At 44.6% G+C, this 15080-nt stretch overlaps 1 protein-coding gene across 1 annotated transcript in view; it reads right to left on the bottom strand.

Moving 5' to 3' along the window:
• Nucleotides 1–12237, bottom strand: part of LOC134365078 (leucine-rich repeat-containing protein 37A-like) — a 53402-nt gene extending 41165 nt beyond the window's left edge. The window contains exons 1-3 of the mRNA XM_063081266.1: nt 9296–12237; nt 8834–9178; nt 5549–5620 (exon numbers count right to left, since the gene is read on the bottom strand). Of these exons, the coding sequence (XP_062937336.1) occupies nt 5549–5620; nt 8834–9178; nt 9296–12237 (3359 nt within the window). The remainder of the gene's footprint in view (nt 1–5548; nt 5621–8833; nt 9179–9295) is intronic.
• Between the last annotated feature and the right edge of the window lie 2843 nt (nt 12238–15080).

The raw sequence follows: 15080 nt of genomic DNA on the forward strand, positions 1-15080 counted from the left end.
CGCAGAGGGTTAGACCTATTAACTGCAGAACAGGGAAGGATCTGTTTAGCTTTACAGGAATGGTGCTGTTTCTACGCCAACAAGTCTGGCATTGTCCGAGACAAAATCAAGAAATTACAAGAAGGGGCCGACCCCGTGTCGCACTTGGGAGAGTGCGGTGCTGGGAGCGCAGCAGTGCTCCTGCCCGCGGGTTCGGATCCTATATAAGGATGGCTGGTGCACTGCTCACTGGCTGAGCGCAGTGCGGCCGGTCACAAAAAGACAAAAAAAAAAAAAAAAAAAAAAAAAGAAAGAAATTACAAGAAGACCTCATCAAGCGAAGAAAAGAATTGTTCGAAAACCGGCTCTGTACTGGACTTAATGGACTCCTCCCTTACCTCCTCCCTGTCTTGGGCCCCCTTCTTTGCCTCCTTTTACTTATAACCTTCAGTCCCTGGGCATTTCGCCATCTCACCAACCTAATTAAGAAACAAGTTGATGCCGTCCTTTCTAAACCTATCCAAATTCATTATCAACGGCTGGCATCAAAGGACACGGGAGAAGACTACTAGGGCTCCCTCCCTACGGGGACGACATGATAACCAGAGGCATGTCTACCCTCTCCCTTTAGGGAGAACAGGGTATGAGCACCAGGGTGAGTGTAAAACAAAGTATTACAAGGGAAGGTCACAGAACTCCGACCTCCTCTGGGTTTCCCTGTGAGCACGCCTGGCTTGCATAGGGGTTGGTATCTAATCTATCAAAAATCAATTTTGGCTCTGCCCCTCCCCCCAAAAGATACCAAGAGCCAACGATGGTGGATTCAAAAAATCAATCCACGGGGGAGCCAGGCCCCTACTCCCTCGCCTGGTTAATGCTCACCTTCCCTTCTGTCTTTGAACAGAAAGGGAGGAGATGTCGGGAGCCATATTTAACAATAGCCGCCATTTTTAACAAATAACAGCCATTTTATGTAAGCCTTTCTCTTCCTCCTCAGAAAAGCCCGCGCTCGCCAAGCCAACACCCCTCCCACCTCCTCTTCTCATACCACGCCACTATCACGCCCCTGCCTTTCCGCCTATCATAAGCTGCCACACTCTGTGACAGCCCGCCCCTTCTTCACTATGTATATAAGCAATCGCCTAACAATAAAATTTTGAGGCTTGATCAGAATCTTGTCTTGCCTCCATTCTGTGTGTCTCCTGTCTCTTCCTCTTTTCACCAGCTAGAGGTAGTCCTCCTCGAGCCCACGTTCTTACCTGTCCCGCAGGACGGGACATTTCACTTAAATTGTTCCCCGACAGAAATCACAGATATTTTCATGTCACACATTGGTTGACATATCACAAAATATCATTAACTCTCATCAGTACCTTGAAAATATAATAGTTATTAGTCATACCACTATGTCTTGTTATTTAATGCATTGAGACATTATTCTGTCATTAATCTTTTTTTTTAATATTTTGAAAACTGTATTTCAATATCAGCTTCTTTGTTTCCCTAGATGTTTTATCTTATGCATTTAAAAACATTATCCCAAGAATACAGGCTTCTGCAAATCACCAAAGAGATACATGCCAACAAAAAATAGTTTTCAGAAACTCTGCCTTAGGAATCCATAGATCACAAGCTAAAAACCTTTCTCTCACAAGGCAAAAATCTCAAACTGACTTATAAGGTACAAACTTCGAAATTCATGTTTTAATAATTAATTTTTAAATTTAATATTTTTTAAAAGTATGTAATATATATTTACATGGCTCAAAATTCAAAAGGTATATAGGAAATAATCAAAGGTTTTTCTCCCACCCCTATACCTCAGCCTTCCTCTTTCTACAGCCCCCACAAGAAATTAGTGTTATTTATTTCTTGTGCCAGGGAACTTTCATTTTTCTTACAAGTTTGGGAAATAAAATCTACAAATCAGATACTATCGTGGTAAAGATAAACTATATATAGTAGTTAAGAAATTCATAAATTAAAAGAATACAACTGCCTGGTTCTCGCATTTCTCAGACTATAGGAGGAGTCTATTTTAAGGTGGCCTTAATCCCCCTTTTCTTAAATAACTATAACTGTTATGCGTTTTATTTTTAATTCAGAAATCATTTATGACTTTTCTACACAAGGCGAACTAATGTTATGACACACAAACTTGTGAAAAATGCCAATTTACTTTGAATGTATCTGTTCCAAAATCATTTGTGTCCTAACCGATTCCTTCTACAAATCAATAAGAAAATGATAAAACAATTCAACAGAAATATGAACAAAGGACAGAAAACTCAAGAGAAGAAACACATTCAAATGCTCAATAAACATTTAGAAATTTAAATTTATGAGTAATCAAAAAATTCAAATTCAGATGTGACCCCTTTTTATTCACCAATCGTATCAGCAAAAGATGGAGAATACCCAGCAGTGAAAGGGGTGGGGGTGAGTGCCGTCATATTCTGTTGACCGGAGTGTAAGTCGGCAAATCTCCTGTGAGGGCAACTAAGATTTCATATCTGCATAGCCATCACCCCGACAATTCCATTCCAGGTATCTACTCTACGGAAATACTTGCCGATGTCCGCAAAGAAGCACGGACAAGGACGTTCAGTGCAGCAATGCGTGTAACAAGAAAACTGACCGTAATCTACGCATCTATCAATAAAGGAATCACTAAACTGTGATACATCCACACTATGGAACATATGTACATATATGTACGGTTTTTTTCTAGTTCATGCAAGCTTTTAAATGTCTTTTGGCAGCTCTCGGTGTCACAGCACAAAGGGAGAGTTGGCACTTAGCAGCACACTTTGACATAACTGTAGGCAGGTCCCAGCTGATACCTTCAGTAATGTGGATGGTTTGCTCTTCAGGAGCGTTTCAGCGGATCAGAGGGGTGTCCCCACCTCTTCCTCCTCTCCTCCCACCGCCCCCCTGCTGCCCCTCCCACGTGCAGCGCATGCAAACACCCCTAAATCACACATTACTGACCGCATCAGATTAATAGGCGGATTCTGCGGGTGCAACATACGCTTAGCCCCATAACATCCAAAGGAACAGAGAAAAGCGATGCACAGAAGACAGGGAGCAAAGAAGAAGCGGAAGGAAGGGAATCAAAGCAGTGCGCTCCAGAGCCGTTCCCAAGCTTCGCCAGGAGGCTGTGCCCTGCTTTGCCACAGCTGCACACAGAATTTTAAATAAAGCAGATACCACCATCTTGCTTCCTGTTCTCCACCCTTTAAACTTATTCATTGCTTGGCCACACACCCCCTCCCTGGTGGCACAGGAACCCAGCTTGCTCCACTTATCTCGGTGCCCTGTCGCGACGCTTCTGAGGGCCAATAGCTAAGAAAGGAGTTTGCAAGGGCCAGCCCGAGGCTCACTCGGGTGAGTGCAGTGCTGATAAAACCAAGGCCATGGTTCCGACCCTATCTAGGGATGGCCGGTTCACTCACTGGCTGAGCGTGGTGCTGATAACACCAAGCTAAGGGTTAAGATCCCCTTACCAGTCATCTTTAAAAAAAAAAGAAAGAAAAGAAAGGAGTTTGCACACGCACTCTCCAAGCAAAGGAAACTGTCCCACAACTTTCTGTGATCCCTCCGCCAGGAGAGGCATCCTTGTCTGGTGGATCCAGGAGCCTTGCTGGGGCTGGAACTGGTCTTCTCTAAGACCCCACGGCACAGATGGGCATGTGGGCAGAGGAGCCAAAGATGACATCAGGGACATGGAAAGGGGAAGCGGTGGGGTAGACACTGCCAAGGCTGAGCTGTGGGGGACAGAGATGTTTAGACGAGGAGGGGGAAGCATCACTTCTCTGGTCTCAGCTCCCAGTGATTCCACCCACAGCACATTTCCTTTGTGCATCCCTCCAAGTGCTGGCGCTGGTTGTCTGCAGGATGCCCTTGGAGGAAGCCACGTGGAAGGTGCAGAGAGAGGAGCCACAGGGATTATCAAAGATGATGATGGGCTCCCATCTGCTGGTGTATTCATTTGCTAGGGTGGCAGTAACAACAATGTGACTTACACAACAGACACATATTGTCTCATGCTTCTGAAGGCAATGAGTCCCAGACTAAGGTGTCCACAGAGCTGGTTCCTTCTGTGGACTGTGAGGGAGAATCTGTTCCAGGCCTCCCTCCTAGCTGCTGGGGTTTGCTGGCAATCTTTGCCTTTCCTTGACTTGTAGAAGCATCAACTCAGTCTCTGCCTTCATCTTCACATGGTGTTCTCCCTGTGTGTCTCTGTGTCCAAATTTCCCCTTTTTTATAAGGACACCAATCAGATTAGATTAGGGGTCCACCCTATTCTAATATGACATCATCTTAACTAATTATATCGACAATGACCCTATCTCCAAATAAGTTGCATTCTCAGGTACTGGGTGTTAGGACTTCAACATATGAATGAGGGTGTGGGAATAATTCAGTCTATAACAGTTTGGTACCTACTATGTACTAGGCACTGTGTGCATACTTTTCAGTATTACTTCTAACGCTTTAACAGTCCTGTGAGGTGGGTGTTTTCATACCCATGTTACAGAGGATGAAAGCAGGGCTCAGAAAAGTAGAGGGTCTTGCCTGACGTTAGGCAACAGTAAGGCCATCTGAATGCATCATTCAACGCGTGCTGATAACCTGGGAGCTGGCCACTGCACCACTTCTCCCCTAGGATCCCAGACAGGAAACTGTCTCTCCATCAACTTTCTCCATATAAACCACCCTGTTTAGAGTAGACTGGCCGAGGATCACTTAGTTCTGTCAGATTTCAACATGAATCACTCATGAGCTATGATTCTCCAGAGTCAGCGTGGCAGGTGGTCTGTGGGTGTGGAGCCTCAGATGGACGGGGGACGCAGGGTGTGTTGGGCTGGAGCTTGGCCCTCTTCTGCACACGCTGCCTTGCTTGGCAAGATTCTTCTTCTTCTGAGCTAGTTTGGATGCTGGGAATTCCAAAGTCCAGGGGCCACATCTGGTGAGGGCCTTCTTCATGGTCACCAGCTTATCACATGGCAAGAAGGGGTCATAGTATGGCATATAACGTAGGAGTTTAAGTGAATGGAGTAACCATGTTAAGTATTAGGAACGAAAAATACCTAAGGCATATCATGAAGTGAAAGAATTAATTTGTAGGATGTTACCATTTATGTAAAAAAAAAAATAGATAAAACTGTACAACAAAGCTATTTTGCTATGTGTACATATATGGAAGCAAATGCATGGGGAAAGGTCTGGAAGGACATATACAAAACTCAGAGTAGTGCTTACCTCAGGGGTGAGGGATTAGTGCATGAAGAGGGTTTCCACTATACCTGTTACTTCATTTTTACACATAAGAATATAGTCAAGTATAACTAATATAACAAAAAATAAATTTAAATTGTCTGTTATTTTAAAGAGGCCACCAATTTTAATTTTAAATAACCATAAGGCTGCAATCAATAGAGGTTGATTTGGGATATGGAAGGGGAAATACCTTTTCTCAGAGGTACTGACCTCAAAATTCTGGACCAAGAAAGGACTTACACTGCATGTAGTATTTTGTATTCCTATCTGGAGAGAATATACTCACAGTTTCTCAGTCCAGCGGTATGCTTCCCACGCATGCTTATCAATGGAAGATATAGCGTTTCCTTGGAAATTTCTGTGAAGAAACACAGTTCACATCCTTGATTAGGTAGGAAAAGAATGAACAGAAAAAGTAAAAGAGTCATGGCAACCTCGTGGGGGATATTCAAACACGGAAAACACTAGCTTCTAATTTCCAGAGCTATCAGCTTCCCAGTTTGCACAATTAATAAAGAAATAATGTGGGGTCACAGGCACAAACCATGAGGCATCTCCTCAGAATCTTAACTTCCTATCTGACCAATCTTTTGGAAAGATAATGCCAGTTAATTACTCTTTTCTCTAAAAATCACTATGTGTCTAAACTGACTCCTACAAATTAATAAGAAAATGGTAAATAATTCAATAGAAAAATGGGTAAAAATACATCATCATAAGCCAAGAAGAATAAAGAATCCCCATGCCAAATAACACCAAAGCTTTGGCTAAGAGCTCTCTGCAGGAACCTTTCCAGGTACTGGAAGGGTGAGGGAAATTAGAAATTAAAGGGTCTAATGTGCTGAGATGGAAAGAACTCTTAGAAATACTGTATAGGGAAAAAGCACAAATCACTGAGCAAGAAATAAAGCATCAACTCATTAGGGAAAAAACGGGAAGGAAAGAGATCGAAACGAAGGACGTACACCAAAAAGTCAGGGTTATCTTATGGGAGGGAGTGATGTTGGAGGTAGGGCCCAGGGGCCCCGTAGTCAGCCTCAACCTGCCCAGTCCTCTTACCAGGTTCTTGACTCTGCCACAGGAAAGAATTCAAGGGCAGAGTCACAGTAGACAGTGAGATCAAGTTTAATATAACAAATACAGGTTCCACAGAGAGACTGTGGCACAGCCCAGAGACTAAGCAGGGCCCACACCAAGTTTAACACAAAAGTTAAGTGCAGTACAGACATCAAGTCTAACACAAAAGCTACAAAAACATACTTAAAGTTCAGTACAAAGTGCAGGATGGCTCCAGAGGATGAGCAGCGCTTGCTGAAAGCAAGATAGATACAAAGTAAAACATACACACCTCAGCCAAGTGCAGCCACCTCCAGAGGATGAGCAGCTGCTTGCTGAAAGCAAGATATATACAAAGTAAAACATACACACCTCAACCAAGTGCAGCCACCTCCAGGAAAGTGAGCAGCAACAACCAAGCCTTCAGCTGGGATTCGGCTTTTATAGTTTCTCTATCTAATGGATATTCAATTAAGGAGGTGGTTCCCAATTATATGCACCAGAATGTTCTGTGGTCTCAGCTGAGCACAACCAGCCACTGGATTGCATCAGCCAGTCCTCTGTGGTCTCATTTTCCCCCTGTTGGTGCTAAAAATATGTCTAACTGGCAACAGTAGCTTTCCTCCAGGGGAGAGCCCAGAGGAGGGGTCTGAGACCTCAGCAAGTGGCTGGAAACCCAGAGGCACGTCCTGAAACCTGAGCCCAGGGAAACTGAGCACATCCTGTATCAGTAGGGTGCAGGGTTGGGGGGCGATAAGAGGTATGGGGCTTCAGATTTTCACATTTTATCCTATATACTTTCACGGCTCTTTAAAAAATGTGGGAGTGTCTCCATGAATAACACATGTTTAAAAGAAGCTGTTAGATTCCTTATATTCACTTTCAACTCTATGGATGACTGAATCCTCACCCTTAACTCTGTCCCCGTCCCGCAGCAACAACTTACTTAGTTTATATACACGATTTCCCCTGGGGAGCGGCAGAAACAAGTCAAAAGAAATACCCGTCTGCTCATGTGCCTAGTGGACACTTGCACTCAGCCAGAAGCCTTCTGGTTGCTTTATGCTCACCGATAATAAAAGATGCCTAAAGCTGAACTCATCTCCCTCAAACTGGCTCTCCTTCCCACCTGTCACGTTTCCACCTGTCATACCACCATCCTTCTCCTCATTTTCCAGGACAGAAACTTTGAAGTTATATTTGATTCTTCTCTTTCCTGTACACCCCATCCCCCAACTCTTTAGTCAGTTACTAAGTCCCATCTGTTCTTTTTTGAGGTGCTCCCAGGATTTGCTTTGCACTCTTACCACAACCACTCTGATTCAGACCCTTTCCACACCACTCCTAGATTTTGCTACAGCTTTCTATTTAGTCTCCCTCTATTAAGCTTCCCCCTCTATATCACTCTAAATATGTATTCTACGTTAATCCTCCTGTTTTAATCATTTATCTGTTTTGCTTAAAATTTTCAATGGCTCTCCATCTCTCTTTGTGTAACTTTCAAAGCCCTATAGTTGATATTCAAGCTTTTTCATAATCATTGCTTCTTAACCCAATTCTTTGCAGCCAATTATCTACTAAATTTTGATCATTCCTGCAGCCATGGCTTTGCCTAGGCCGTACTCACTATTTTTTCTCTTTTTAACAAATTATAGCCACTCTTTAAATCCCTGGTAAAGTTTTAGCTTACCCATGCAACTTTCCCTGATCCCTACACCTCAGTGATTACAAATTCTGGTGAATTACAGCTACTGTCTGCATCTAATTTAGCACTTAATTATATGTCACCTCCCTTTTTATGCCTAGTCCATTTCTTCCCACCTATCATGGTCACATTCTGGAGACAATGTCATACTTCTGTGCCTCCCACAGTACTTAGCCCTGGATTGGGTACAAAATGGCTGTTATCTATAGAAAGCCAGGGACAAAGATGTGTTCTCAACATAACTAAGGGACTGAACAATAATAATAATATTAATGGCTACGACTCATATGTATGCTAGGCATTGATATTATATATTGACTCATGTAAATCTCACAACAATTCTATGAAATGGTAACTATCATAATCCCCATTTTACAGATGAGGAAACTGAGTCACAGAACTAAATAACTCACCCATGTTCACAAAGCTAATAAATGACAAAGCCAGGCAATCTGGCTCCAGACTACTCTTAACCACTTTGTTGTCTCATCACTAAGGACATGGGGAGAGACACCCTGCTGTAAAGAGTGTGGCTCAAAAATGGGAGGAGAGCAGAGGTTAAGAAATGTTATTGCGGAGATAAAGAAAAACAGAATTAAAGAAAGAGTCAGGGCAATCACAAGTGAAAGCCTGGAAAAGGGGGCACAACAGTAAGGAGAGTGAGGATAAGGGGAAGTTGACAAGCAAAAGGTAAAATCAGAAAGTCGGTCAAAGTGGATTGGGAAGATAAGAAAGGCCTAGAAGACCTGAAGGAAAAGGCTGCTGTGCCAAGCAGGAGGGAGGGAACGAATGAGAAAAGGTGATTCTCACATGATGGTGAAGGTGCCGTTGTAGGTCTTGGGCTCTAGCACAGGCACTTGGCGGAGCCTCTGCTCTGGGCTGAGACCAGTACAGGACAGTGTCTCGTCTCTGCAGACACAGAGCTCACAGAGGTTGATGCTCTCCATGGCATTCTTTTCTGGGGTGTAGTTTTCAGAAGACACCAATGGATGCTGAGTTGTAGTAAGTTCCACATCCAAAGGTTGGGCTGTGACTGGAGTCAGGTTCGGATGCTGAGTCTGCACCTGCTGTGGATGTGGAGCTGTGCTCTTCTCCAGGGCTGTAGAGTACTCAGCCTCTGTAGTAGATACTGAAGTTACAGGAAGCTCCAGGTCTAAAGGCCAAACTGCAACATTGCGTGACGTTGGTTGCTGAGATTGATCCTGTCCTGGTTTTGAAACTGTCACCTCCTGGTACACTGGAGGTTGAGCTGCAACCTCCTTAGGTGTTTCTGGAGGCTGAGTTGTGGTATCCTGCCTGGTGGGAGAAGGTTTCAGCTCTGTGGTATGTTCTGTAGTTGTGGTAAGTTCCAGGTCCAAAGGTTTAACTGTGACTTGCGTCAACTTTGGATGCTGAGTCTGGGCCTGGTGTGGATGTGGAGCTGTAGTCTTCTTCAGCGCTGTAGAATGTTCAGCCTCCATAGTGGGTACTGGAGTTATGGTAAGTGCCAGATCGAAAGGTTGAGCTGTGACTGGAGTCGGGTTCGGATGCTGAGTCTGAACCTGGTCTGGACGTGGATATGTTACCTTGGGAGGCTTTGCAGAAGGAGCTGTAGTCTTCTTTAGGGCTGTAGAATGTTCAGCCTCCACACTGGGTTCTGGAGTTATGGTAACCTCCACATCCGAAGGTTGAACTGTGATACTGGACGTTGGATTTGGAGCTTGATCCTGACTTGGTGCTGGAACCGTCATCTCATAATTCATTGGAGGTTGACCTACAACTTCCTTAGATGGCTCTGGAGGCTGAGCTGGGGCCAACTGCTGTGTCAGGGAGGATTCCACCACCACAGAGGGCTCTGCAGCCTGAGCTGGGACCTCCTGCAGAACTGGAGAAGGTTCTGCCTCCTCTGGGGGACCTGGAGGCTGAGGAAGGGCCTCGTGATAGACTGGAGATGGTTCTACCTTCTCAGGGAGTTCTGCAGGTTGAGATGGGGCCACCTGCTGAGCTGGAGAAGGTTCTACCTCCTTAGGTGGCTCTGAAGGTGGAGCTGCAGCCTCCTGGGGGACTGGAGAAGGTTCGGCCTCTTTAGGGGGTTCTAGTTGCAGGCCTGGAGTCTCCTGGTGGGATGGTTCAACCTCCTTAGAGGGCTCTGGTGGCCCAGCAGGGGCCTCCTGTTGCACTGGAGAAAGGCCTACCTCCTTAAGAGGATCCGGACTCTGAGCTGTGGCCTCTTGCTGGGCTACATCAAATTCAATGTTTTCAAGGGAATCTGGAGTTTGGGAGTAAGGATGGGATTGGATTGGATAAAATTCAACCTGCTCAGTGGGAACTGAAGGCTTAGCAGGGCCCTCCTGCTGGTGTGGAGAAGGTTCAACCTCTGCACTAGGCTCTGGAGTAGTCATGGTGAGCTCCACATCCACATGTGTAACTGTTGTACTAGGCAGTGTTGAATCATGACTTCTGAATATATAAGAGAGATCTAGAGGTGAAAATGTCATCTCATCATCCAATGGAAGATGAACTGAGTCTTCGACAGAAGGTGCTAGAGGCTGGGTTGGGTGCTCCTGCTGGACTGCTGGAGGTTCGGCACCCACAGGGGGCTCTGGAGGCAGAGCTGGGGCCTCCTGCTGCACTGCAGAAGGTTCTGCCTCAGTGGTCTGTGCATGCTCAGCCGCAGCCTCCTGCTGGGCCGCAGAAGGTTCTGCCTCCTCGGTGGTCTGTGCATGCTCAGTCGCAGCCTCCTGCTGGTCCACAGAAGGTTCTTCCTCCTCGTTGGTCTGTGCATGCTCAGCCGTAGCCTCCTGCTGCACTGCCGAAGGTTCTGCCTGCTCGGTGGTCTGTTCATGCTCAGCCGCAGCCTCCTGCTGGGCTGCAGAAGGTTCTGCCTCCTCGGTGGTCTGTGCATGCTCAGCTGCAGCCTCCTGCTGGGCTGGAGAGGGCTCCTCATCCTTCATAGGTTCTTGAGATTGACCTGAAGCCTCTTGTTGAGATGGCAAAGGTTCAACCTCTTCGGGAGGCCCTGGAGGCAGAGTTGGGGCCTCCTGCTGGGTTGTAGAAGGTTCCACATCATTAGTTGGCACTGAGGGCTGAGCAGTAGACTCATGGTAAGTTGGAAAAGTTCCCACCTCTGCAGCAGGTTCTGCTGTTATGGTAATCTGCAGATCTGGAGGTTTAGTAGTGGTACCAGGCAAGCTTAAATGCTGACTTTGTTGGTGACCTAGAGGTAAAACCGTCATTTCATGATGCTCTGGAGACTGAGCTGGTTGTTCCTGCTGGGTTTGAGAAAGTTCACTCTCCTCAGGAGACTCAGAAGTCTGAGCTGCCTGCTCCTGCTCACTGGGAAATGGTTTGGCCTCCACAGCAGGGCCTGGAGGCTGAGCTAGGGCCTCCTGTTGGGTTGAAGCTTCTTCCTGCTCAGGAGGCTGTGGAGGCTGAGCTGGGTCTTGCTGGGGTGGAGAGGATTGGATCTCTTCAGGGAGCTCTAGGTTTTGAGATAGAGCCTCTTGCTGTAATTGATTAGTTTCAACTGGCTCGGGGGCCTCTAGATGCTCATCTGGGTCCCTCTGGGATTCTCGAGGAAATTCAGGATAATCTATATCCATACTTGAAAATCCATTATCATCCTGCAAGATTTGTTTCGGATGCTTAGGTTTTGATGCAAATGTGTCTGGAATTCCAAGAATCTTGGCAAGCCGCGGATGCTGAGTGAGATCTCTCTTCCGGGGTGAAACAACAAACTTGGTTGCTTTTGAACTCTCACTGTCTACGGTTTGAATCTTACTTTTCAGTCTAAGAGGCAGAACCAGGGCCTGATTCTGTTGCCAGTCTTGCACTGGAACCATGTCTGGGAGCCTTTGTGGCCGAGCCAGCTTGTCACGCAGATCCCGATGCAGAACCGCAAACCGATCCGGCTCTGGGGGCAGTTCTTGAGCTGAATCCGGGCCCAGCGATGGAATCAGCTTCTTGGCCAATTCCCGAAACCAGACCAACATCTGGAAGGCAGCGGAGGATCCCAGGTAACCAAAGCTCCCTGCGGCTGCCGGGCGCTTAAACGCATGGGGTGATCCAGGTGGCAGTTCAGAGGAGCGCAAAGACCAAGTCTCAGTCAGCTCTGGGGGGATGGAGGTCAGTGGGACAGGGCGCCTGGCCCACTCCGGAAGGGGAGCCACCTGAACTAGCATCCATAAGGGTGCAAACGTCAGAAGCCAGAGGGCCCAAAAGCGCAACTGGGACATCATATAAATAAATAGAAGCTCTGGGGCACAGTGACCCAGACCAATCGGGTAACTGCTGCTCGCTGAGCGGCAACAGAACCCTTATGGCAGTCCCTGCCATGAGCACGCCCTGAGCAGCTGTAGCCACACCCCTGGCCCACCCTTCATTTATGACATCACTATCACTAACAACCTTTACTAGGCTCTGGCCCACAAGGGTGAGCCTTGTCCTGTAATCAAGGGGCTCAAGCCTCCCTGCCCCCTGCAGAGGTGACAGTCACCTCCTGCTGGAACAGCCCCTCACTTACTTAGAGAGGCAGGATTTGGGTCACAGACCCAGATAGCCCTGGGCCTCCAGCAGTCCACTGGGGTGGGGGGCTGCAGGGCATCCAAGGGAGTCACAGGGCCTCTCCTCTTGGGATATTCAGAAGTGCTGCTGTGCTTCTGACAGCCTGGACTCCGCCTCTTCCAAGCTGAAATATGAGAGACCTTCTTCCCCTTGGCCGTATGGCTTCCAAGAAAATGTCAATGTGAATGCCAAGATTAAGCATTAACCCTGGTCTACATTACCAGGTAGCTGGATTATCCTACCAGTTTGTATGTCCCTCTAACTCATGTCCCTTCTCTCTTTCCCAATAACACCAGATTAATATTCCCAAAGTGGTGCTTTCATTACTTTGTTCTGCTCAAAAACTCTTCTGCTCATATAATGTCTATTCATTACCAACTCATTGAATTTAATCTTCTCAGCCTGGATATTAATCTCCCTACAACCTGCTTCTGCCTGGCTCATAAACCTTCTCTCTTCTTCCTGTCAATCCCATTCTGGCCACTGCTGTAATATTCTACTGTCCTCTTTGTTCTCTTCTCCCGAACCCCATTCTCAACTCTGGTCTTTGGCTCATGCCATTCCATGCCAAGAACATTCTTTCTCTTCTCTGTCAATTCAAACTCTTCCCATCTTCCAAGGCTTTAAATTGTACTTCTTCAACAAGCTTTTCCCAGTTTTCTAGCCTGCAAGGATTTCTCTTTCCTGAATTCCTTTATTATTACAAGGGTAGTTTGAAAACTCCATAGAAAAATATAATTAAAAGATAATATGAACCTTTCCACAAACTTTTTAAAGTACGCTCATATCTGCACCATCACATACATATTGACTTGCCACATTATCCAATTTTTCCTGTTAAGCATTATTTTCTCAATGAGATTAGACTCCTCCAAAGATTAGGGGTTATGTCTTTGTTCCTCAGTTATGCCATTTGAAAATGCCGTGTCTTACCTGCCAGGACCCTGAATGATACAGTCTCCTTTCTTGTCTTACTCTTAAATGTCTTGCTCTCTTTTCTTCTTAATCAGGCACATGAGACCAAAATATATCTTACTGGTTTTTCAGAGAGCTGGCTTTTGGATTCATTGATCACTGTCTTGCACTATGTTTTCTCTTTTGTTAATTTTTATTTTTACCTATATTAATTTCCACCTCATAGATTTTTGTTTATTCCTTTGTGGTTGCTCCTCCCCCCACCCCACCTAGGGAGGGGTGCTTGGTTTCTTTCTGGCTTTCTGCTTTAATAATGAAGAAGTTTAATGCATCCTTTTAGTTTCATTATGAGGAGTTCTCTATTACTTTCTACTAGATAGCTTGTAATTGATGCCAGGATTATTTAGGAGTATATTTCTTAATTTTCTTTTCTTTTTTATTACATATAAATTTTAGAGTTATGATCACATAATGTGTCCTCTAAGATGTTAAAGAGAATCTTTATCTTTTTAAAGTTTTTATTATGATCTTATCATATTTTTGTAAATCTGTAGGTATATGAAAAATGTCTAGTCTCTAGAGAACTCACTGAGTTCTATATATATTAGGAAACCAAGTTTATTAGTTGTATTATTTAATTCCTTTATGTCTTTAATTGTATTTTGTCTACTAGATCTTCCCATTTTAAAAGATCTAAAGTCTGAGGTTTATAAAATTGCATTTTTATAAAATTCTTCTCACATAATATTCTTTGCTTTATGTTTAACTGCGTGGTATATACAGGTTTATGACTGTTATAAGATTCTTCATAAGTTTTGCCTTTTGATATCCCTCGTATTTACATCCTTTTGATGCTTTAAATCTTACTTTGTTCAATATTACTGTTGTCAGTATTGATTTCTTCTTCTTTGCATTTGCCTTGTATATCATTGCCCATTCCTTATTTTCAATATTCTTTATTATTTGATTGAAGTATGTTTCCTGAAAACATCATATAGCTGGGTGTTTGAAAACCCATCTGACAATTTTTCCCCTTAATTGGGAAATTTCAGTTTGTTCAGACTTGGTATAATACTGTATATACTTAATTATATATGTTTCAATTTATTTTATGTTTATTATTTGTTTTCCACTATTGTTTTCTCTTTTTCTCCTCATGCTTAGTATTACTGGTTTGTGCAATTGTCACTCATTATATTTGGTTTCTTCCTAATTCACTTTGAAGTTCCAGAGGAGTTTCTCATTCCTGTAATTCTTCCATTCCCTTTCCTCTCATTCACTATCATACTTACATATGACAACTACGACTGGCAACAAAATACTGCTTTATTCCCCGTCAAGATATCCTTTCTCATCAGATACTTTATTTCACCTCATCTCTTCCCCACCACACACACACAATCCCAGGAGGCCGAAACTGTGGGAAAACTCTTACTCCTTTCACCACTTCCCCCGATCTCCAGCTTGAGATTTTTGGAATATCTTTACTTCCGCAACAATACGTTCCCAAATTTCACGAACAATCAGCTCCCAGGTTTTCCTGAGGTAATTTAATACATATTAGAATTTCTCTTATATCATCTCTCTTCTATTTCAAGAC

The sequence above is a fragment of the Cynocephalus volans genome, chromosome 16 (assembly GCF_027409185.1).
Source record: "Cynocephalus volans isolate mCynVol1 chromosome 16, mCynVol1.pri, whole genome shotgun sequence".
Lineage (NCBI taxonomy): Eukaryota > Metazoa > Chordata > Mammalia > Dermoptera > Cynocephalidae > Cynocephalus > Cynocephalus volans.